We start from the raw sequence: 26,091 nt of genomic DNA, 5'->3' as shown, positions 1-26,091 counted from the left end.
ATATTTATGTCAACTACTACCTCTATATCCTTAATTTATGGAAACATTATACCGACAGAAAATAAATTTTCTGTCGATAAATATTAATAATTATGTTTATTAATTAGCGTTTTCTTTGCAGATACCACCAAGGAAGATGTCTGCGCCACCAAAAGCGAGATACCGCCAACGAAGCCCACAGCATCACACGAAACGAACTGTGAAAGTTATGTGACGGATATGATATTGTTCGAACAGTGTTACAAGTGAATAGATATCATGTTTAGACTAGGACAGTAACAGTATAGTAAAGTAGTAGAAGTAGGTTTGAACGATGCATCTATCGAGCGAGGTGACTTCAACAACTAGTGGGTTGGGGCATGAGGCGCCGTCGTCGAGTTACGGAGCTGGTGGTCTACCGAGCCAGCCCTTGACCGCCGAACTGCTGGCTGAACGCACGCTTGAAGGTTTATTGGCTGACCACCCTGGAGAGCTTGTCAAGACTGGCAGTCCTCATGTTGTAAGTACCAACCATCAGATCTGATGACCGTTACCACGACAAAACAAAAGCGATTCAATTCTCTTCTTCTAATCATTAAGTCTGACCAATATATACCTCAAGTTGTAATAATGTATTTGTGCGTCTGATTGTTAAAATTGCGTTCTGTGCAGTAAAGTGTATTTGATTTGATGTTTATAATTATCTAGAATGAGCTAGAATCATTGAGCTAAGTACATTGAGGGTATAGATCTTTAATTTATGCAACAGATATCGTGTAAAGTAATATTACAGTTTTATTAAATGTTTTTCAAGTAGTTAAAGGAGAACACAGTGTTTTCATATAAATTGTGGTTGTTACTCAAAATAATGTGATATTGGAAAATAAGCTTTCACATTTTCGTTAATTAAATTACGTCAATTTAATGTGTGTTAAGTGCGTCTAACAGGATACGCTGATATTCGTAACAAAATGAATGATAGGGAAATTCGGAAAATTCAGATCAGCTAGGTATACAAGTACTAGTAGGTATTTTATTAGTCACTAATTATTTCTTTTCCGTTTTAGCTCTGTATGAGATACTATAGAGATACTTAGTGATTTCTAAAAAATCCTTTTACAACGATAAGAATATCAAAAGATAAAAACCAGAGCAGAATTTTTCAATCATTTTCGCTCTCACGAAATTATTTATTCCTAAGCAGAATACGATCTAATCTCGCACTAATTAGTACAAATTAAAAAAACTAATTTATTTAGACTAGTTTTTTGTTTCTACGTCATTTCGCAAGGTTCGATTGGTTGAGGAGAAGGAATAACTAGAAACTAGCAATGCATGACCACCATCCCAATATTACAGGTATGCACAGTCCTGCCCCCACACTGGCGATCAAACAAGACTCTCCCGGTGGCGTTCAAGGTGGTGGCGCTGGGTGACGTGGGTGACGGCACGCTGGTGACCGTCCGCGCTGGTAACGACGAGAACTGTTCCGCGGAGCTCAGGAACTGTACGGCGGTTATGAAGAACCAGGTCGCCAAGTTTAATGACCTGAGATTTGTTGGGCGAAGTGGCCGAGGTAAGTTTTACTTACTGCGGTGATACCGCTCATCATGTATCATGTTAGTCTAATAGAGACTGAGTGAGATGTGGGTACTTACTTCATCTTGCGATATAGTCGAGAGCTTATATTGTCTGTTATGTTTATCTATTGGGGAGATCTTAAGCTTGTTCAGACATAAAGCGATAGCGATGTGCATTCGCGTTTTACGGTCACTGTGTAGACCCCACACAGCAGGGCATGTAACAAAAGTAACACAACACAGAAAGCTTTTTTTTGACGTTACTTATTGTAGATTTGTCGTAAGAACGCGTAACCGCTATCTACCTGAGAGGACCCTTAGAAGTCTAGAAGTCTAATCAACATCGTAATTTAATAACGTTGTTTTTTTAATAAACAAGCATTTGAAGTCTGCGCATTTGCGCATATAAAAGTTAGTGCGCAATGCACACACATGTCAAATAGCAATTGCTTTGTTAGATGAATTGCTTCGATGTGGCCTATTTTAACCCCCCAGGTGTCAACTTACGTGTGTGAAGTTCAACCGTTAAAACAGACTTCAAATGCTTGTCTTTGAAAAAACAATTATTCAATTACGACATTGAATAGACTTCTAGTAATTAAACGATATAAGATTATTGATGCCCCGTCTATGTAAAAGCTGCGATTTGGTAATTTTGTATCAATAGGTAATACAAAATCGAAGTTCACATGGAGCAATCAATCCAAGTTATCCTTTATCCGGATGAAGTTAGTAATCTGATCGTCGATATCATAAGCCTCTTACAGGCTTACGTTGTAGATCTTGCAAAGCATAGAACCAGATCGATTACCCCCATTGACTTAATATTAATATGCAGCAAAGAAGACCTCCTGAAATATTCAGTGGGGGTTGTTGAGTGCTGTAGGGAGAATATTTTTACAACCCCACGTATACAGTCATGAGCAATATAATGTACCCACTTTAGGACTCTGTCGCACTAACATATTTGACATTTAGTGAGACTTACAGTTCAATTTGTCAAAAAAGTTAATGTGACATGGTACCAAAGTGTATATATACATGCATACATATTAATGCTCGTGACCGTACATTATCGTAAACATTCATATTTTCTTTGTATACAGGGTGTTAGTGACATCGCAACGAAAACTTCGAGGCATGATTGGGACCATGATTCTGAGTTGATATCAAGTGGAATTTTCCGTCACAAAAGTATGGAACGGAAATTTATTTAAAAAAACACAAAAATTTTCATTAATTTTCCGACTGAAAATTCCACTTGATATTAACTCAGAATCATGGTCTGAATCATCCCCCTCAGTATTCGTTACGATGTCACTAACACACTGTAAGTATATTTATGTTTACAAAAAGAATGGAATTTTAGGAGATGATGATTTGTCTGGAATTTCTATACTTTAGATTACTTATGAAGTTTCGGTATAAACTAATCCATTGTTTTAAGTTTACGCGGTTAAGAACCCGTTATTATGTGCTTTAATTATGTTAAACTAATCCATATTCTTAGTACCTGTCTCTAGCTTGAAATAAATAATAATAAACTGTATAGTTTCAATTTTACAGTCCATAAAATCTAAATCTAAAAAATATAAATCTTGAAATACAGTCAGTGCATCAATATAATATTTACTTGAGTATCCAGATGTATTAATACTCTATACTGACCACGTCGGCGTGGTCGACGTTTTCCCTCATTCAGCGCTTAACGCCATCGACCCACTAGAGTCGATTAATTCTTTCAAATATAATGCTCTCAGACGCCGCCCTGAGCTGAGATTCTCGCCCGTTGGGCACCCTCGGGCCTGTTGTCTTAAATTTTATACCGAGTGAGAGCCCTCAGCGCTCCCCATTTGTCCGGCCAAGTAGTTTATGCCATCTGCGGCAAATCTATGATAAGTCACGTCAAAAAAAAAAAGATCCCGATGCGTCGTTCTTATAGATTGCCTTTAGAGCCAGTGGTGACTTATGTTAGGGCATTGACCGTAGGTGCGGAGTTTGCAAATAATGTCGCTTACTTGCCACCTCAAGACGATTATGCACTTGTGGTGATGCGATCACCGACCCATTGATCTAGTCATCGATATAATGCCACACGTTCATCATGTTAAGTGTATATGCTTCATTAATCTAGTTCTCTAAATAAAAATCTTTGAAAAAAACAGAAATAAAAAGTAAAAAGATGAAGTACCTATCTACCTACCCACTTATATATGGCTTCCCAAGGCCGAGTTTTTAAACGATGGGGTTTGGATTTTAAAAGAATATTTTATCTACGACTATAATCCTACTTAATAATTAACATAATCTTAGGTCTTTTTGGTTTCGAGAGGTCTCTTGTAGAGAACAAAGAGATGACTTTTGTTAGGATGTAATAAAATATAGATAGATACATAGATAAAATACTTTATTGAGCACAAGGGACACAAAATATAGAGATAAGGACAACATAAACAGAAAAGCACAACAGGCGGCTTAATAAAATATATATAAGTATATAAAAAAATATTCAAAAATATTCTTTTTGACAATAAAAAACTAAATTACTAAATTCCGTGCGCTGTGGTGGCTTCAAGACCATGAAATAAGTGGTATAAAACTTGCCAATACAAGTGTCAATTACATTATTGATCCTACGCAAAAACCGTGCGGTCAAACAGCGGTCAAATGTCGGCACTTGTAGCTCTTCGCAATTACGGCTCGTAACCGATCCTACCAACCCTTACACGGGGTATACCTCGTACTATATATAAAATTGCTTATATCTCGGGATTATTTCGCAAAACTACACCGATCGATCCAAATGAGCAACGAAACGAACAAAGTTAAAGTTTGGGGTCGCAAACACGAAGGAACAGCGAACTGTAAACTTGCCTCGCATCTCATATTCAAATAGTGCAGGGGAGCTAACGAAGGGGGGAGGGGGGATGCTGGGGCAGGCGCGGACCTAGAAGTGAATTTTGGGGGTTCCCTGATCAGAGGATTGGCTCTCTAACATGGCGGACTTACTAGATGGGCGATAGGTTCTTAAATTATCACGATGTGGTTGAACATAATCTGTTTATTTATAAAATTTTTATTATTATAAAATTTCAATATCAAATCTGGTTGCAAATTTGCGTCCTGATGACGTATATATGCGTTCTGGTGACGAACATGGTCAACCAACCCCGAAAACGTGAAAGAAATTTCGGTTGGTGTCTTCTTGAGTTCTTCTGGTCCGTCATTTTCTGTCAGTTAGCGGATAAAATTGTGTGACGAGATTTTTTTCATTTTGCGATCTTATGGGTCTTTTTGGATTTTCCATACTTACTTGAGTTCTAAGTACCTATAAAAAAGCAGGAAAGTGTGCCCTTTGTTATGTTAGCAGTGATTGGTGGGTTGGTGGTTCCTGGATCCGTTCCCATAGTGGAGGAGGGGTAGAGGGGATCGGGTAAACTTGTAAGAAATATCAAGAACTAGACCCGCTCTGTGACGAGGGCGGCATGTCAACGTGACAACTTGTAAGATAACTGAGAACAAGGGAGCGCAACTGGGTCATATTTGAGCTGAATATTTATAGCGAGCGGATCAAATGTCACATTATAATGTAAAGTGCTGTAATCTGATGTTAGCTTTGTTTTCATATTAAAGGCTTGGTTAGTGATAATTCTGTTACTTATTCTATTCTTTATTTAAATATTTTATGATGGAAAATCAAGTATCTACAAGGATTTCCTTGTGATTCAATATTAGGTGTAGTGGTTGAAATTTGCGTCTAAATGTATGTTTTATTTTTGTAAAGTGAAAATAAGAATCAGATTGTTTAACAGATTACGGTTGAAATACAAACTCCAGGGTCCGTCAGTCTTCTGACTTTAATTGACACGCGCAGTACGTATAAAGACCCACTTTTGCGCCGTAAACGGACTGCAAAAAAGAAACCTCATTAACTTTTCCTTAAACAAACAAAAGCTTTTGGCCATCGCGTACCTACACGGAAAAACCAATATAGCCGGCAGCGGCGGAAGTGGGAAAGAAGTTAAGAGGTGTCTATTTGTCACGTTCCATCCTGAATAACGCTCTGCTTTCCAATTAAGGGTAAGCGCTCTCTTTGTTTATCTTAAATTGCGAGAAAATCTCACTCAAATTATCGAGTAAAAAGACAAAGGGGAGATCGGTGCCCCGCGGAACACAACTTTTGTTTCGTTCAGAAAAAGTTGCGTAGCTGATGCGGAGGGAGCGGGCGCGGAGAATTTTTAATAAGCGAAAAATTTAATGAGGGCGAACACTTTTTGCGTCGGTCCGTCGTGTCAGACACGTCAGGGAATGGATAGCCTTCATTTAATTTTCCCAGACTGGGTTTAATAATTATGGTATTCATTGATTACCAGTCTTCTTAAATTTCGATAAAGCTGATTTATTATGAAGCAACGATTGTTTAGTTTACTACTAATCAGTTTTACCAAAGAAATTTTTACCAAAAAGAAAAGCCAAATATCTCGAAGGTTTCTTTTCAAAATAATCCCTAATTTAAAGGTAAGCTGTCTCGTTAGGCGGCCTTATTACCCGGGGTGCAGTAAGAGGCCAATTTGCCGCGCCAATAGTCAAGGCGCGACATCTGCTAATCGATTGATTGACCCCACCTTGGCGGGATAAAAATACGGGGTCGATTGTCCCCGGCCCCCCCATGCGTAGGCAGTTTAAGCGTCTCTTGCTCTCTAAAGTGTTTGAAAAAATTAAACGTTTTATGTAAGAAAAGTTGTGATAAACGAATTTTGAAGAACGTATAAAAGTATATTTTCAGCTGGAGTATAACTAACTGGTAGTAACTGGTAGTGTAATGGTGACCTGAGGCTCATCCTGATAAATATAACAGGCGTGTGTTGTGTCTGTCTTTACAAAAAAAAGTACAGATAATGAAGAAGATTTTTGTCGAACACCTTGCGAATATTTTTGATTTCTCCCATCTATTCTGTAAGACTAGCTTTTAACATAAAACAGCCGTAGGTCAGATTTTTCATTTCAAGAAATGGACAAAGCGTTTGTGTCTAATAATAGCCATAGATAGCTACCGTCCTAGATAGAAGACAAAACACTCAAAAGCTAGAAGAAACAATGCCACACTTAACATCTGTAGTAGGTAGCCAAACACTGTCGGTAAGGCGAGACAATAGCTCCCTCCCTTTGGGGGATATTATTTTTGTATAACCCGTGGCAAGACCTCGGCCTCACCTTTCGTTATTAACTCGAGAGCCCCTTTGATGCACTCCCGTCGGCTTCCAACTAATGATTTTAAATTCGCCCTTCTATTCGAAAACCTCGCAAATATGTTAGACAGCGAATATACACATTTGAATTTAGGATGAGGAATTATGGTAATGTTTTATGTTATAGAAGGATGGAAAGATTAACTTTTGTGTCTACACGTGTAATGGTTTTAATATGGTCTTTATTACCATTTCGTTTCAGACATTTAGAATAATGGCCTTTGTGTACTTAATGGTTTTTACTAATTAGTCTAATATACATTTCTTAAGTAAAAAACAGCCTAGCAGGTGCCAAAAGTTGAAAGTTAACATTAATTTTCTTAACTGCAAAGTTTCCGAAGTCCCATAAACAAAAGGCTAACTAGCGCCGTCGCCGCAGCTCAACGGAGGCATCCATTTGAATTTTTATTAATTTAGCCGAGATGCAAGCGGGCGCAAAGAATTCATAAGCGAAATTGAGATGAGTGAGCGAGACGTTGTCATGGTTATCACTTTAATGAAAGAGGGGGATGGATGATTTTCTTTACAGGTTTGCTCGTCTTTTTCAAGTTGTTCTCTTTTCCGTTTTTAATTATTGAACCACTCATTCCTAATTATTGTTATTAGCGCGGGGGAGAGTGGTGAAAATTGAGGGTCTCGCCGGCGATATTGACCGCTCGGCTGAGGTGCGTCTCCGGGGAGGATTTTAATTGTGCCGCATTTGACTTCTCTTGTTCTTTGAGATGCTTCAATAAACTCGGATTTTACGGTGTCGCATTCAGTCGGTTTTATTAGAGAAGGTTCAATGGTAGAAATTGTGTAGGTAAACAGTTTATTTATATCCGCTCCCCACATGTGTATGCACGAGTGTAAGTATGCTGGGAGTCAATCCGCTAATGTCCCTAATGCGTATCGGTCCGCATTAGGCATTTTATATCCAAATTGCCGCTCTCTAAGCTGAAAAGCCTCAGTAAGCTATGAAACCGAGATCAAAGGAGCTGGCAGCCATTACGATTGTGGCTCATTTTTTATTTAGCCGGGGTCGGGCGGGGAACTCTTATCTTAACGCTCCCGCCTACTTTATGACGTTATAAAGCTGATTTTTAATCTGACGTCCCGGAAAATTGCCCCCAACAATTTCTTTTCGTTCGGTTCTCATTATAAGGAATCTTATTCCTATTTTCACAATTTATCTTTTAAGTTTGATACTTTTTCGGTGGGTATTAAAACAATGGTTCTTGAATAGATTGTACAGCTATAATGAATATCCTTTAAGTTTAATCTATACATATATATAGATGAATTGTTGGTCGTTAGTCTCGCTAAAACTCGAGAACGGTTGAACCGATTTGGGTAATTTTAGTCTTGAAAAAGTAAGGTTTTAAATTGCAAGTAAGGATACGAAGTTCACCAGGTCATCTATAACTAGTGTTGGGTTCTTACCCGGAAAATTCCCGCGTTTTGGGAATTTTCCCAATTCTAAGGGAAAAAACCCGAAAAAAATTTCATTTCAAGGGAAAATATTTTTTATGGTATACATTTTTATCAAAAGTATGGATTTCCAACAAAGACGATTAATAATATAATGTATGCCTACTTATGCCCATTTTTTTTAAGTTATAGACTAACTAATAAGAATAACTCTTCATTCCGATGTTGCGTGTATCAATGAACAGATGGCGCTAGGTGTCTTAAACATTTCATGCAAGAAGTTATGTAGGTACAAACTCATGCCATCCTTTGTTTACAATACATAATACATAAGATAAAGTTTTACCATAGAATACTGAGCGGGATGATTCAGACCATCTACTACATCTAGACTAGCATCCTGTATAATAGAATAGAATAGAATAGAATAGATTTGTTTACAATACATAATACATAAGATAAAGTTTTACCATAGAATACTGAGCGGGATGATTCAGACCATCTACTACATCTAGACTAGCATCCTGTATAATAATATGTACTTATTTATTTAGCCTGGAGTTCCGTTTTTACTTGCGTAACGTAAACGTAACTTACAGTAGTTAACATGCCTACTTCATTCAACCTACATTCAGTTAGCTTACTGTATTGAGTAACTATATTGAAACCTATATGAAGGAGATTTGTAATTAATTAGCATTCAGTCACCGCTGTATTTACTATTCAGTTGTAAATCGTCCAAATAATAAATTCTTCTTCTTCTGTCGTGTGGGTTGTGAGGTGGAATACCAACCTCATGAACCCTGGTGTCAGGGTTACTATTGAGCCGCCAAAGGCCCAGAAATGGCTCATGTAACGACTACTTACTTACATCAGTAAGGAGTAACCGGAACCAACGGCGTAACGTGCCTTCCGAAGCACGGATCATCTTACTTTCGGACAATCAGGTGATCAGCCTGTAATGTCCTAACCAAACTAGGGACCACAAAGTAATTTTTGTAATATGTCCCCACCGGGAATCGAACCCAGGAGCTCCGGATCGTGAGCTCAACGCTCTATCACTAGACCATGGAGGTCGACCAAATAATAAATAAGTAAGTACTTTACTTTTTACAAAACTATCTCTAAATTTAATACCTACCTCTTGAATTTTTTTTTATGAACAATCAGTGGCCCCCTACAGGGTATCAGCAGTTTATGAAGAGTGTAGCACATGGTGCAATATGTTTCCCCCAACAGGGACTGAGGGGAACAGAACCAGCCGAAAGCCTTTTTATGAATAACTAAATGATTTATGAACTTACGCTCTGAATGCCTTCATTTTTGCGATATAAGTATTGTTTGTTCCTTGATACGTTCGTGTATGTCTCCTATAGACAGGTACTGTGATGGTGTGTGAGATCTCTTCTTTTTTATTTTTGCGCGTTGTTTTAAAAGTTAACCTTTGAATGACGTCTGGAGAAAGAGTAGTAAAGTCGATAACTGCTTGTGCCTCATTTTCATTTTTAGATTTTATTTTCTTGTGGGTTGTGAGGTGGAATACCAGCCTCATCAACCCTGGTGTCAGGGTTATGATTCAGCCGCCAAAGGTTACTCAATTGCCATGTAACGATTACTCAATTACATCAGTAAATAGTAACCGGGACCAACGGCTTAACGTGCCTTCCGAAGCACGGATATTTTCTCTATTTTTACTATCTCTACTCTATTTTTAGATAATGATCCGTGACAGTACTTAAGTATATACGTAGAACTCTTGTAATTAGGGAAGAAAAATAGAAATCTTTTATCTTTTTTACGATTTCTAAACGCGTTTGTCCACTCTACTTACTATAGGTACGAAATCACATCAAAATAATTACCATTATGTTAAAAAGTAACAGAATTTCAATTTCAATTTCTTTTTTTGATTTATTTCGCATAGGATTTATACGTACCTGGCGAGGAGTGGGCGTGTTACTATATACTATACACTTCTGCCTACCCCTTCAGGTATACAAGCGTGATGCTATGTAATTTATCAGAACTATGAAAATAGATTATCAAATATCTCGCAGTTCTAGTGACATACAAGTACCAAAAGAAAGAAACCGTTTCGCCCCGACATGACGATAACTTACCGCCCATCCGTAGTTCCCCGACGCATTTGTACGTAAAGGAGTAGTGTGTCGGGCCGCGGCAGTCAAAGTGCTTATTTTTTCGCGAACATTGGCTCCGGAAAACAATTTCTTGGTCTCTCTCTTAAGTTCGCGCCGGGTTTATGCGGGTTTTATGAAAATAAGCGGGAGGCCGCTCATTTCGGGTCGGGGGTGTGGGGGGGTGTTTATGTCGTTTTCATGGTCCTCCGGCCACCGCCGGCTTTTGGCCTCACGCCAGACGTTGGCAATGTTAGCCTCTTTTGTTTTGCTCCGACGGTACGCAATTCTTATTCAGAAATGAATGGAAATAGAACTCATCAGGCCAAATGAGATACGCGGATTTCATTCGGCCGCGATGAATTCGTGTCGCACGTATTGGCAGTCGTTGACCTAATTCGGATTCACCGTTCAACTGTAATCATTGGTTTGCGGAATATAATTTTGTTACAGAAATATCCTACGCGTCCAATTACTAGTTGGGAATTTCATGTAAATTGACAAAATTAAAACACATAATATAGGGTTGTTACCGCGTTAAAATTAGGTATCTATGACTCTCCGATCTTTCAATACTGTTGCAAGTATGTTTTCCTAACCTCGAGCAATGTATAAATTGACAAGTCTAAGTATTTACTACAACAGTCACCATGGTATATAAGCAAATCATTTCACCACATAGAGCAACACGGCTCTCCGTTTCACCACGATTGTAGATAAGTCAAAGTATAAAGAAGAAGGAGCAAAGAAAAATAGGTACCTATCTACTTAGTAATTTAAATCTTGTATGCTTTGTATGCTTTGTTTGATGTCAACTTAATTCTGTCGGGTAAGTTGCCAATATAAAAAAGACGCTTGATTAAATTTCTGAATAAAATTTTAAGCCTGTCGATTACCCGTCCCTTTCCTTTTTGGCCGATAAGAAAATGACAGGTAAAACTTAAAAGTAAAATTATACGGTGTGTATTGGAATCGGCACCATTATTGCACTCTCCCAAAAAAAAAATCAAACCCTACGAGTCTAAAACCTCCTTCTTTTCTGAAGTCGGTAAAAGACGATCAACAAAACTGACGTGTGTTCAAGGTGAAACCGATCGCGATGTCGATTGACAAGAACGGCCACAATTCGACCGCGGAATTAGCATCGGTGTGTCGATATAGCGTGATTGTTCAAACGGTACACACGTCGACTGTTTGTGGGCTGCGGTGTGGTACGTTACGATGCCATTTCGACTCGCTGACTCTAGCGCTAACATACGCGTAATCCTGTAATTGTTTGCTGTATATTTTTACAGCAATTTTAGAGTTTAGAATTATTTTTCGTGCCGTGGTAGCCCAGTTGATAGAACGCGCCTCTCACTTTGTGGTCGCAGGTTTAAATCCAGCACAGACCTAAACCAATGATTGTTGAACTTGTTTTCGAATTCATGTTTGGATCATAAATGATTATCATGTGTCCAGCGGTGAAGGAAAACATCGTGAGGAAACCTACATTCCCGAGAAATGTATTTTCGAAGGTATGTGACCTAATCTGTATTGGGCTGGTTTTCTCTTCGCGAGTTGGAAGGTCAGACACGCAGTTGCTTCTGTAAAAACTGGATCTGTCGAATCTTGAAGTTAGATAAGCGGAGATGATCTTCCCGTAAATTCTAAGCAAACCTCGCATAATTCATGACGCCAATAAAACCATGTACTTAACTAAACTACTCGTAAATGTCATTGCGGTTTAAATGGCCTAGTAAGTGTGACTAGCCAGTCTAACTAGGTAATTGTGTTCAACTTGACCTCACCTCGCCTAGCCAAAATGACAGTTGCTACCGAAACGCGACCGCGCCGCCACGCAATACAGTTCGTATTAGTAATCTACCTTTATGAACTAGAGCTTTCATAAACATAAGCTCACGAGTATATCCCAATAAGGTTAGTAACGATCCCAAGGAAAGGGTAACGACCTCCGTGGTCTAGTGGTTGAGCCTTGTGCTCACGATCCGGAGGTCTCGAGTTCTAATCCCGGTGGGTAAATGTCACAAAAATCACTTTCTGATCCCTAGTTTGGTTGGGAGATTACTGGCTGATCACCAGATTGTCCGAAAGTAAGATGATCCGTGCTTCGGAAGACACGTTAAGCCGTTGGTCATGAATTCAACACATGAATTCTTTCTAACTTACTCATGTTTAACTATAAGTACTTAAATATATATAGGTAATTACTTATTCAGTATATAATTTAACAGCTTAATGTAAGATGATTTTATAGAAGTGGGTTTCTTCACGTGTTTTCCTTCGCCGCTAACTCACAACAATAAACCGACACAAAAAACATAGGATCACCTCTACAGCCCACCAGTTTGGTGATTGATGTGAAGCCAACAGGTCAAAAATCTCTAAGTGAAGTAAGCATCACATGTTGTACGTGAAATGAACCCTTCTTTTTAAATAAAGCTGCATTCCCACCGGTCGTGGTGGCACGCGGCCGCGTCACAAATCAGCCCCGACCTCGAGGCATTCCCGCATTCCTCGGTAGATGACGTTACGTGCTCAGGATGGCGGCGGAGACAGTTCGATATCTGAGTATTGCAGCTCTTCTGTGCGATATGAAAAGATTCGTGTTTAGTCGAATGTCTTAAAATTATCACCGTCTTTCTTTACCGCCTACTCTTATTAAAATAAAAATCATTTTACTATTATTTTAGTTGCCCAGTGATCGCTCTTCTTCTTATCGTGTGGGTTGTTAGGTGGAATACCAGCCTCATCAACCCTGGTATCAGGGTTATGATTCAGCCGCCAAAGGCCCCTGACATGGCTCATGTAACGATTACTCACTTACAACTGTAAATAGTAACAGGGACCAACGGCTTAACGTGCCTTCCGAAGCACGGATCATCTTACTTTCGGACAATCAGTTGATCAGGCTGTAATGTCCTAACCAAACTACGGATCAAAAAAGTGATTTTTTGTGATATGCCCTCACCGGGATTCGAACCCGGGGCCTCCGGATCACCCAACGCTCAACCACTGGACCACAGAGGCCGTGATCGCTTCCACTCAACAACGCCAATATACATAAACTCACGCCCGAAATTCCCTATGGGGTGGCTAGAGCCACAAGTAATCAAGATGACTTGCAGCCACTTTTGAAATAGTCTTGAAAATATCAGACATTCATTTAGTATTTACGATATCACTAAAAAAAATGTTATCTTCTCTCGTGTGGGTTGTGAATTCAATGTTCTGGTGTTTGTATTTTGTTATTAATAAACATCTCCTATTCTCATTGCGCAGGTAAATCGTTCACGCTGACAATAATGCTGGCGACGTCGCCGCCGCAGGTGGCTACTTACCAGAAGGCCATAAAAGTGACGGTGGACGGACCACGAGAGCCAAGGTCCAAGACGCGTCACCACGGCTTCCACCCCTTCCACTTCGGACCGCGGTTCGCGCCGGACCCGCTGATGGGGTCGCTACCTTTTAAATTGTCAGGTGAGTGGCTTGTACAGTCATGAGTAATATCATGTACCCACTTAAGAACCCTGTCGCACTATCATATTTGACATTTAATGAGACTTACGGTTTAATTTGTCAAAAAAGTTAATGTGACATGGTTGCAAAGTGTGTACATATTAGTACCTAGGTGTAGATTCTACTGCATACTTATTACCTACTTAATTGATCTAAAAGAATACTAAGGAGAAACTAACTGAACCGGATTATAGGTAGTTAATTGACAACTAAATACTTACCCATCACGTTGTAAGTACCTACCACTGGCGAATAAATTATTGTGAATTATGAATAATAATTATGTTATTGTTGTTTAAATTCGCCGTATTATAATCAGGCAAAGATCTATAGACCATGCAGCCTTGACTTTAGTAATTTGATATTCGAAATACATTATGACAAGAAAAAGAAACTGACTAGGTACATCAGTTTCCTACAAAGAACTCCGGAGGTTTCTAAGTACTAATAATGTAAAAAAGTCATGAATCAGTGAAAGAAATTCCAGCGGAGATCATAATTATACAATACACAAAATTTTACCAGTGATGTCCATTATTGGAGATAACATCGTACCTCCTTTTAATCTCGTTGTGTCTATGTTTAAGTTCTACGAAGTCGAAATATATTTTGTTGGTTACGACAATTCTAACAATAAATTACTACCCTACCTACACTGGTGATGTATGCAACATCACTAGCATGCACTTACAGCTTATTCATTTAGTATTCATGCCTATAAGAACGAAGTGGACGATTCCACGCAGAACTCTAAAATTATGTCTTAATAATAATAAGAAGGAATAATGAAGCGTTCCGTAGCTAAGTTAGTCAAAGGCTGGTTGTAGTCGGACGTTTCTATCCGGGATATTAAATTGTCAAGGCGCCCGGACGCGCCCGGCCTCGCCCGAACCGTCGTCACTCCGACTCGCCTCAAAAGGGGATTTAATTTGGCCAACAACTTTTGCGAAACAATTAATTATCAATTTGGGGCCCTCTTTAGACACCTGTAAAGAAACTGTTGATGGTCGCAACTTTGGATAGATATTTATGTTTGTATTTAGTTCTATTTTTATCATTAATTGGACGCAGGAATTCAGAGTTATTTAGATCAACAAACAACCAAAAACACTCGCGTAGAAACGATTGGCGCTGATAGACTTTCTACTTCTTTTTTTTTTGTTATGCGCAGCTACACTGAACATTTTCACAACATCTCTAACATTCACAAAGTTATAATATAACTTTTAAGTATGTAGCAGGTACATCATAAGGTGTATACGTACTTAGAAGGTGTTGAATTCTATTACGAAGCGGAGATAGCTCCCCTCGACGGCGTCGCGCCCGCGCCGCGCGTTGCTAAGCGCCGCGCTGTGCCACCGAGCGACAGACGTTTGCACCTAATAAACACGATCCACTGCTTTCAATCGTTTACTTACTGTGCCTTTTGGAAATGGTAATAATCTATGAAGATACGTTAAGTCATTGAAATGAACTGAGACACCAAAGAGGCAGTGGTCACTTATTACCACAGACTTATACCTAATCTAGCACAATAAAGTGTTACAAATAGTATCTTTGTACTGAATTCAATTTCAAGTAAAGTAAAATACTCGTAGCAGAAAACGTTACAACCCTAACAGCCAACTAAAAGAATCGGATTGCTTTTTTAAAATAATTAAGTACTTAGTTACTTTTTTGTTTCTATAGTAAGTATTTGTTGTTTCTATTCCTCCATATACAATCAATGTTTATTTAAGAATTTTGAATTTCGAACGTTATCCACCAGCAAAACGCCGATCAAAAGGTTGCTCATAATGTGTTGTGTTGAACAAGGTTTCCGTTGTCATCTCGGGCGTTAGTGCCAAGTGCCAGCAAACCTTGTTAGGGCGCGTCAAAGGGCTCTAACACAATTACACACCTCGACTCCTGTGCCATACAGCTCCCTGCAGGGGCCAAACTTCCGATAATTCAGTTAAACTTGCCACTTCGACAAGGTTTTCTGGTGGGTTTTAGTTTTTTTGTTAGTATTATGTCGTGTGGTTGTAGGTTGATAGATTTCAACGGTCACGAGCCGAACGGTTGAGTCTGTAAGAACTTGTAAGAAAAAACTTCCTAAAACCCTTTTTTCTTGCAATTATTAGGGTCGAACTTACCTCCTGAATTTTAGAGAATTTCAGACAATCAAACATTATAATTTTCTGCAAGAGGAAGCATAGATTTGAGATCTTCATGTGTTGAAAAACGATTTCTAAAAAAATTGTGGCTTAGTGTGCGCTCTCTTCTCGCTCAGTTTTTATAAGACATGATCCAAATGTAATCTAGCCTACAAAATTCCACTTCTGGGCAGAGTCTCTTTCCTTTTTTTTGCGGTCCTGTGCTTACTCCGGACAGTCACTCCGGCAAACGTATGTCACGCTATCAATTTCAAGGTTATTGTCTGCATTTTTCCTTCTACATTTGGCTAATTACTGCTACCAGTTTACCCCGATACCGACCCCGCCGGCGTGGTCGACGATTTCCCTCATTCAGCGCTTATCGCTATCGACCCACTAGGGTCGATTAATTCTTTCAATTCCTCTCAGACGACGCCCTGAGCCGCGGTTCGCGCCCAACTGGGCACCCTTAGGCCTGTTGTCTTAAACGTTGTACCGGGTGAGAGCCTTCAGCGCTCCCCATTTGTCCGGCCAAGTAGTTAATGCCATCTGCGGCAAATCTACAATAAGTCACGTCAAAAAAAAAAAAACTGCTTCCAGTAAAGCAATTCCCTCCACTACGTTTACTGTACGTATCTATACGGTGCCGAAGCCTCCAGTCACACAGGAGGTGCCAAGACGTGAATTAATGCATGCTAATTCAGTTTGGCTTTTAAGCCGGACTTGTTATTGAGTTTCTCTGTAACTTGAGCCCTTAATTGTGATCCGAGATGAGACACTTTTCAAACAACCTAAGCCGTATTGTTACGTTCTAGAAAATAATACTTCTTTGTAGAAAATTGTGTCATTAGGTGATAGTTACGTGGACATGTACTGATAGGATTTTGATGAGAGTGAAAGAATCTAAAGTGGTGGGTTAGTATCGTTAGCATTTGGAATTTAGTGCGTTATGCCTTCACACGTCGCAAAAGTATACAATTGAAAATAATTTAAAAATAACACAAAATAATCTTGAATTTTGCGACGGAAAATTCCACTTGATATCAACTGAGAATCATGGTCTGAATCATCCCAACTTTTCGTTACGATGTCACTAACACCCTGTATAGGAATACAATATATAGTCTCATTCTTTGGTATAATTACTTTGTTATGTTATAGGAATTACATAAAATCAGTAACTTTATTTTGCTTTGTACTGTACAGCTTTAATTACTTGTTCATTTGCTTGATCACTTTAAGGAATAATCCAAATTATTTCTTCTTAACTGGCCTTCAGCACAACACCGCTATTATTAATTCCCAAATAGGAATATCTTCTTTCCCGGCGCCTTGTACCGCGATAGAGCTTAGTGAAACAATTTAACTCGTTCAATATGTAAATTCCACAAGTCGCGAGTGCTCTCAGAGGAGCGAGGAGTGACGACTGCCCTCTTAGCTGTGAGGCAATAACCCTTGTGAAATCATGATAAATTATCCACACTCACGAACCAGCGCAGCGCTCATACACAACTTTCTGGAAGGAAAATTTAACATATGGATACGGTATCTTATGTAAGACAAATTAGGCAATCTTGTAGAAGTGTTCGATAATATGTACCTTAAATTCATTATATAACTTGACCTGTATGTACCTACATAAAAAAAGATAGTCGCGGACTGTAAATCGTTGATTACCATACGATTTTCCATCTACACACTGAAGATTTTCAGGTAGAACAAACGTTTTTCTTTTAACTAACAGCTCTATATTTCTCCTGCTTTTTAATGACTGGCCATTTTGTAGTTAGTAAGTAAGATTATACCTATTAAGTAATTGAACGGTTTATGTGTTTGCCCCTAATAGTAGAAAAAAGGTACCTTCAGTTAATTTATTACTCTAAGTATATTAAAATGAACTGTCTAGCTTAAAAAGTACAAATGAAGTAATCTGACTCCCTGCAAGATTAAAATTATTAGAGGCGAGCGCATAGTCGGGAGTGGAACCCGCGGCGAGACTGTCTACTTTTTGCACATCCTTGCGCCTCGCGTCGCCGTGTGAGCGCCACTTAAAGTCGCAGCCTTCGCATTATTAATGAGGGAGCCTTAGAGAAAATTAAATATAGCATTAGGCCCGGAAGCCCGGGATTGTGGGGGCGAGGGAGGGGAACATAACCCTTCCACCCGCGCGACAATGCGGGTGCATAATTACGCATTTGTAAATTTTAAATGTCCCACCCACCTCATACAGCCTTTTGTATGGCGTGATTCGCGCTTTCACTCTGCTGTTAAACGGTTCCAAATGAAATCGTATGATGATGACGCTGGCGATTAACTGCAAAATGCGACGAGCAATTTCCATAACCCCGTGCCATAGAAAATTTCGACAATGTGTTTTAATTAGGCGGTAGCTGTAGCTATTTATGATAATTTAGCCCAATCTGTTTACTGATCGACATCTACTTGTCGATACATTTCGCAGTCATTAGCAACCCTTTGTCCTATAATAAATAGAAAACATCTCAAGTAACCTTCGGCCGTCAACTCCCTCGTCGCAGCTACTTTCCTACACCGAAAGGTTAATTAAGCAAAACAAAAAGGGGTTAAACAAAATCAATAGACGCAAATTCATTAAGCGCTAAGCAGATTGAAATCCAACATGGCGCGGCAAGATGGCGCGGGCGGCGGCGGCGGCGGGTTAAGGCGCGTTGACAAAGCGGCGTCGTTAGTTCGCGAGCCCTCTTATTAACCTTATGATGTACGGAGGGCATCAGTCTTGCTCCCGCCTGTGACGTCACACCCCGCACTATCTACCGTGCCTAACCCACCGATGATAAGTTACACTAGTCAACTTTCGATGGAACTCGTATAATTTGCTAAGTTTCTTATCGCACCCATCCAATTAATATTATGCCTGCGCAAGAAGTTTCTTCGTTTCGTAGCGGTAAACACTGAAATGAATACTCTGATACGTAACGCGAGATTACGGATATTAATTTCAGTTGTTTGTTGTCTACAAATAATTATTAAACGTTTAATTACAATTTCACACTTTCAAGGTAAACAATACACTATAGCCAAAGTTTATGATTGTATCTTGAACGAGTTTTAGCTGCTCGTGTAACTGATTGCTTTTATAAGTTATATTTATGAAACCTTTAATATATTATGTTGATAAACTCCTGCTTCGAATCTCTAACACTAAAAATCTTAAAAAAACTTGCTTAATTTTCGTTTTACAAATATAATTACGCTACCAACTTGTCTCTTACTTTGAAATACAGTACAGGTACACATGATTTACATAATGCACGTGCGACTGAAAATGTATTCTCATATACCGCCATAAATCATAAACATAACAAAGCATTACGCCACACTCCCCGAAGGGGTAGGCAGAGGTATATTTAAGTGCCATTTGTAGTAAAGGGCAAGCCTATTGCCATCGTAAAATCAATATTTAATCTTAAGAAGAGCGATGGGCCATTGAGAATATATATTAGTACATCAACCAACTTACCCAGACAATGCCTATTTCTATCAGACCGCTTTCAAAAAAGATACCTAAAACAAAAGAAAAAAGGGAAACCGTTCAAGCGTTCTCGGAGTGATGTTCGAAGAAATGTAAAATAATTACAGCAAAGTGCTTTCGCAACCCTTTCTCTAATCACCACGAGGGTCTCGGGGAGTCGTTAAAAAATTCCGCCCTAATCCCGGGACATCGGAATCACACTAAAATCGCGAATACTTTTATCCGGGTAATCCCGGTCGTCTTCACGGATTAGCGCTGTAGCGGCTGGAAAAATGCAAGAGGCAATCTAGCAAATGGCATTAAAATGTTTGGGTTCAACGGTTCAACCCTCTCCCGGCGCGATTTCTCAAAGTCCGGGAAAAAACCCTTCTCCGGCGCAATGTAGCGCACGGCACGTCTTCGGATGCGGCCGCTCCGCACTACTCTACTGCTACACAACCGTTTTGATACTTTTTAATTTTAAAGATATCACTAGAAATGTTGTTATGTAGTAAGACACTGCGCTTTGGAAGGCACGTTTAAGCCGTTGGTCCTGAGTGCTACTTACTCGATGTAAGTACGTAGGTAGTCGTTACATGAGCCATGTAAGGGCCTTTGGCGGCTGAATAATAACCTTGACACCAGGATTGTTGAGGTTGGTCATACTCCTTACAACCCATACGATAGAAGAACACTATAAATGTTAAATGTGAAATACGGGCATGGAGCTCCACTCCACCACGCTGCTGCACTGCGGGTTGGTGGAGATGTTTTTGTGGCTAATAGCCGGGAACGGTCTAGCGTGCCTTCTGAAGCACGGGATTAATTTACTTTTTCGGACAGTCAGGTAATTCAAGGCTGCAATGTTAGTGCCAAACAAAATATAGGCTCACAAAATGATTTCAACAATGTCCCTATCGGGAATTGAGGCGAATGCTCTAACCGCTAGACTACGGAGACTGTGTGAAAACATTTAAAAACCTACGTATCAACGCATCAAAACTGCTCAAGCATACTATAGAGCGATTACACACAGTGCACACAACACAAAGAATTCCAACATTTTTAACGAATGCAAATCGTCCGACTTGCCCTTCCTTTACAACGGGGAAAGAATGAAACAATGCCTAACCATTATTCATGTCATAGATAAACATTTTCTGTTCACGCCATTTAATATCCAAGTAACTCTGATTCCGAATTGACCTAGGGAGTTATTATGAGGCGTTTGTGTTGGTGTATTTACTAAAAAATATGACTCGTTGAAATGTGTCTTTTCTTATATTGTTTCTTACATTTTTCTTAGAAATAAGAAGGTCTTATGAAATAAGTATAAGTAAATACTATATCCAGAGAATTGAAATTATGATAGTAAATAGTTTACCTAGTAATATTTCACATATATCGTTCCATCTCTATCAATTATATTATATTAATTTTAATTTCTTACAATTTTAACATAGAAATATTCCACATGATATCAACTTAGAATCGTGGTCTGAATCATCCTTCAAAGTTTTAATTACGATGTCACTAACACCCGGTATAGTTCGCGCCAAGAAATAAGTCTACAGATTTTAATGGAACTAATTGACAAGTCATAATAATTCTATGCAAAATATGCGACACTAGCGCCGCGGCTTGGGGACTTCTTTGGTGACGCGAATCATATTTTAAACCTGGTATTAACTTTAGTCATCGTTTCGGAATAAGACGGTAAATGCTTTAGATCAGTTTAAAGGCCTCCATGGTCCATTGGTTGACTGTTGGGCTCACGATCGGGAGGTACCAGGTTCGAATCCCGCTGGGGACATGTCACAAAAATCACTTTCAGTGTCTATCAATCACTGCAGGCTGATCACCCGATTCTCCAAAAGTAAGGTGATGAGTTGAGCTGTTGGTTCCGATTACTATTTACTTAGTAAGTATGTAATCGTTACATGAGCCATGTTAGGGGCCTATGACGATAGTAACCCGGATACCAAGTTGATGAGGTCGGTTATAGACCTCTAAACACACGAGAGAAGAGTTTTAGACGGCGTTCAGAATTTATCGCAAAAAACGCAATTTATCGACCAACATTCAGCTAGATATCGAATACCCTATACCGCTTCCATCCAGTTTCTTTGCCAATCCACCGCCTTCCCCTACCCGGCACAAAACAAAAGCCAAGCGGCGATCTTACGTTCCTCTCTTGTTTTTTTTCTCTTCCATGGAATATTATGTAGTCCTTCTTTGAATCCCGCCTCTGGCCACTCTGCACTTATTAAAATGCTATAAAAAATTCTGCATGGATAGCACTTTATTAAAAAGTTTTTTTTTATGAACTACTTGCACTGCAATGGAGTAGAGTTTGTTCCTAAGACGCTATTTTATATCGTGATTTTAGATTGAGAGGTTATCTCATATACCTAAATATGGTAAACGTCTCGTAACTGATCTAGTGCCTTTTTACTTCTTACTTTACTTACTTTTTACTTTAGCACGCTGCACCTATCGGCCAGGGGTAGTAGGCTCATGAAATGTTAGTAAAGGTAGAGATGCAATGTAAAATTAGCCTATATTTTCTGGAAGACCTGATAGCCCCCAGTACCTGCTTACCCTGGTGGGAAATAGGCGTGAATTTATGTATACGAATCTCCAGATATTCTTTTCTAATCAGAATTGGATTTTCTTCACGACAGAATTTCATCACTTTACTTGCCCTTTTTATTCGTTCTTTGTTATTTTGTTTTTCATTTAAGCACCAAAAAAAATTACGACAAAAACCGTGAACGTAAAAATCACGTGGCGATTGGCCGTAAAGTTTACGGCGAAACTTTCGGAGACAATAAAGTTCGTTAACTCGCGCAGATTCAATATCTCAAATCGTTATCGTAAAAGCTCGCTCAGATAAAGCCCGGCTTATCCTAAAAAGCTGCTTGTCTAATTGTACTGACTCATAAAGCACTACACCTATAAAGGCTAAGCGGTCGGATTCAAAATAATGTGTTTTACATTTTCGTAGCGACGGTATCTGCGACATAAAACGGCCTGTAATTTATTCTATTGCTGAAAGGGTTGGGTTGGCTCGGGGTGGGAATTACCCAAGGTGGGTGCTAAAGGGTTAAGCCGAATATACGGGGTCGCGCCGGCAAACTTCGTTAATTTATGCGCTTAAAAATGTCAAGTGGAAATTATGACGCCGAAACACATTTCCTATTTTATAAATGCCTTTATGATGATAACGCCGCGTTATTGGAAACGCTGTTTATATTCAATTCGAGCTTTTGTAAATAATAATTAAAATTCCAGTTACATACATAACGGATATTAATTAACGCATGTACAAGCAAATAAACGTGAATATCCTGTCAACCAAACAACCGCACAATATTTGTGTTCATTTTGAACTGAATCAAAAAGATTAAACCTCTTATTACTTAACAATCTATGACTAAATCACTTAATGCTCCGAGCCTCTGACGTTCAAACAAATCGTCTTGAGGATTTGCGAAAGCGGTTTTGATTCCGAGATTCGCGTTTCCAAAGTGGATGTCAAATCGCGCACCTCACCCGCGTGTCGTGGTGGAGATAACGCCGGGAATGAGGGGCTCATTATTTAAATATCTTGATGAATGCGCTAAGCTTCGCTTTAGTGTAGTGGAGCGTTCACAATGACTCAGAAAGCATTCGTTTTTATTAAAGCGGAAGCGATAACGGACGCGGTGTCAGATTATGATAAATATATACGTGCATTAGCCACTGACATACTATAAACAAATAGACTCACAATCGCCCCCGCGGACCTTTGACACTACCCGATGGCACCACCGGTAGTGTTAAGGGTATTATTCCGTGCCCATGGCACCACCGGTAGTGTCAAGGGTATTATTCCGCGTGCCCATGGCACCACCACCGGTAGTGTCAAGGGTATTACCGGTGGTACCATCGGGTAGTGTCAAGGGTCCGCGGGGACAATCGCTAAGGTTTTTTTAAATACGTATATATTAAGTTATGTAGATAGTATAAGTCCCTCAAATGAAGATGTTATGCTTGTTAAAATAAAGAGTAATATCGATTGTACGGTCTCGTCATTACGTCCATTGCGACTAAATTAGATCTTAACACACCGTCGTTTAGTGACAAGATGCGCCGCGAACACTTTTTACAGATATTCGTTTTTATTATTTGTTAGGTTAGGACCAATAGACAAGTGTACTTTTTAAATAGATATTTACCTACAATAAAATACTAGGCGTATTGAAATACGACCTTGAAACAAAAAAGAATATAAAAAAGTCGAAAAAAGGTCGAACAAATTATAGATTTAAATAAATAAATATAACGGTGGAATTTTTAAACAGCTGTTTTCACATGAAATTACAATGTGCCATACATTCATGTTCATGACATAGGGTAGGTTATAGCCTGTTTATGTAAATTTCTATGTAAATAATATTAAGTTACGAAAAACATACGTGGAATAAGTAGAGGTGAATAAGCTTATGGTTTACAATTAGCTGAGAAAAGTACCCTCAGCGCTCCCCATTTGTGCTCTTAATGCTCCCCAGTTGTTGCCCTCAGCGCTCCCCATTTGTCCGGCCAAGTAGTTAATGCCATCTGCGGCAAATCTACAATAAGTCACGTCAAATATAAAGCTGAGAAAAGGTAAAAATTGTACGCTATCGCGTTCGCTTCTATCTTGAAGCGTGCACATCGTCTTAGTAAAGCATTTACGATAACTCTTACTGCCATTGTTTTGTTGATTGAATTGTTATAATTATAGAGCTGTATACATTTGTTTGGGTCTTTGTTTATATTCGTGTATGTGAAATTGACTAAAGTTTTTTATATTGGGTTTAATATCTGTTGTGAGGGGTTGAATCGGCATTACAATGAAATTGTCATTCAAATTCGTGGTTGTGCAATGAGGATGTGCATTGCTGAGCATACGCCTCCGCCTACGTCAAGGGTTACAAAAAGACCATAATATTAATCCTTCCTATTTGTTCCAGGTATAGCTCACCAGCTAGCAGGCCTCCCGGGCGGGGAGTGGGGCGCGCTTGGCCGGCACTATCCCCCACCCCTGTTGCCCACTCCCGCGCACTTTACCCCCCACGTCCTGCCGCCGCATGCGCAGGCGCCGCACGTGGCGCCTGTTGTTAGTCATGATAGTGGTAAGTATTTGGATGTGTACCTATGTAGATATAAAACATACTTTCGTTATTTTACCTACATAGTAGATCAAGTATGTAGAAATAGAAACTTAGGCCAAGGAATGTGCAGCCATCGAGTTGTACGATAACCAACTACGCATTGGCTACGCGTGTTGAGTGATAGCGTTGGAACATTTATCTGTATTTGACAGTATATTTCTGCAGGGTAAGGTGATATAGATACGCAGTAGGTAGACAACGGACTAACAGACGTTAGCTGAGATCAGTTCTTTTCAAACTTCTGTTCCAGGCAAAGACTGGTAGATGCTTAATCTTTTAAAGAATATTAAGAGGACAACTTACAACTAAGAAACCTCTTTTTTCTAGACGTAACATCAGACAACCCGACGACAATGCATGCTCACAGCACGACAAGCCCGGCAAACTCGCGTCCAGGCTCGCCACAGGACGACGACATCTCAGTGACAGCGTCCAGCAGCCCGCCGCCCGACGACCGCCCAGGAGCCTTCACCTCCGTCACCAGGACGCGCAAGCCCTTACAACCCCTGCCACCACCAACGACGCTCTTCCACAGCGCTCTAGCCGCTCAACTCTTCCTCAATTCTCCACTCCTGCCAACACCACCCGCCTGGTTATACTCCCAACTATACGGAGGATATGACTGGTGGTTAAGACCGCCACCCCCCCAGGAAGACTCCAATTCCAGTCCAGATAGAGAAGAAGAAGGCTCGACTGCCTCAGGGACTGGGAAGAAACGCCCAGCGTCGCCGGAGTGGAACGACCAGGGCATCAGGACTCGCAGTAAGTCTTTGATAACTTCTGAGAGACGGCCCGTAGATGTGTGGCGTCCATACTAAGTGGTCAATACAGGAATAATTCGTGTTCTGTTCGGCTAGTGAACCGTCCGGTGTGTGAATATGACGTTGATATGGACAACTTGGTAGTACTCGTCTTAAGTTGGATACGAATTCAATAGCATAGTGATTTATTGTCAATAGGTGTTTTTACGTTAGATAAATGAATGTGAATTTCAAATCGTAATGTTTAAAGAATTGTTGACTGTATTATAAGATAATGCAAAGTCTGTAAATAAAGTTATCGAATTTTTAAACGTGTGTTGTCTTTAATTTTGAAAATACCTTTACTCATAACAGCAAAAAACCAAATAGGAAAGACTAAATAAACAACGATATACGTATATGGGTTATTAAACGTATATTATATACGAATAAAGTGCGAATACACGTCAGGTTTTTCAATTATTATTATTAAATGTTCCTATGGCACGAATGCCTTTCCATAGTAGAAACGCGTGCTTAGATCCGGGACCCTAAAATAACCTGCCGTGTATTGCCGCACTAAAAGAAATATTTTCATGATTACATAAAAATCACAAATAAATATTATAAACTTGTAAATTACATTACAAATAAGT

The 26,091-nt window shown here is 39.5% G+C and overlaps 1 protein-coding gene across 1 annotated transcript; it reads left to right on the top strand.

The window, feature by feature from the left end:
* The first annotated feature begins 313 nt into the window (after positions 1-313).
* On the top strand, positions 314-25,513 carry LOC126373576 (runt-related transcription factor 1). Its single transcript, XM_050019748.1, has 5 exons — positions 314-499; positions 1,339-1,555; positions 13,636-13,833; positions 24,495-24,656; positions 25,023-25,513. Exons 1-5 carry the CDS (start codon positions 314-316, stop codon positions 25,511-25,513), a joined length of 1,254 nt encoding a protein of 417 aa, XP_049875705.1.
* Positions 25,514-26,091: the final 578 nt, after the last annotated feature.

The sequence above is a fragment of the Pectinophora gossypiella genome, chromosome 16 (assembly GCF_024362695.1).
Source record: "Pectinophora gossypiella chromosome 16, ilPecGoss1.1, whole genome shotgun sequence".
NCBI lineage: Eukaryota > Metazoa > Arthropoda > Insecta > Lepidoptera > Gelechiidae > Pectinophora > Pectinophora gossypiella.
The sequence above is the reverse complement of the archived record's forward strand: the minus strand, read 5'-3'. Positions and strand labels throughout refer to the sequence as shown.

Excerpts from the sequence above, each read along its gene's own strand:
- LOC126373576 (XM_050019748.1), top strand. The coding sequence starts at position 314 with ATGCATCTATCGAGCGAGGTGACTTCAACAACTAGTGGGTTGGGGCAT. Across the intron at positions 500-1,338 it reads AGACTGGCAGTCCTCATGTT|GTATGCACAGTCCTGCCCCC; the intron begins GTAAGTACCAAC and ends CCAATATTACAG. Across the intron at positions 1,556-13,635 it reads TGTTGGGCGAAGTGGCCGAG|GTAAATCGTTCACGCTGACA; the intron begins GTAAGTTTTACT and ends CTCATTGCGCAG.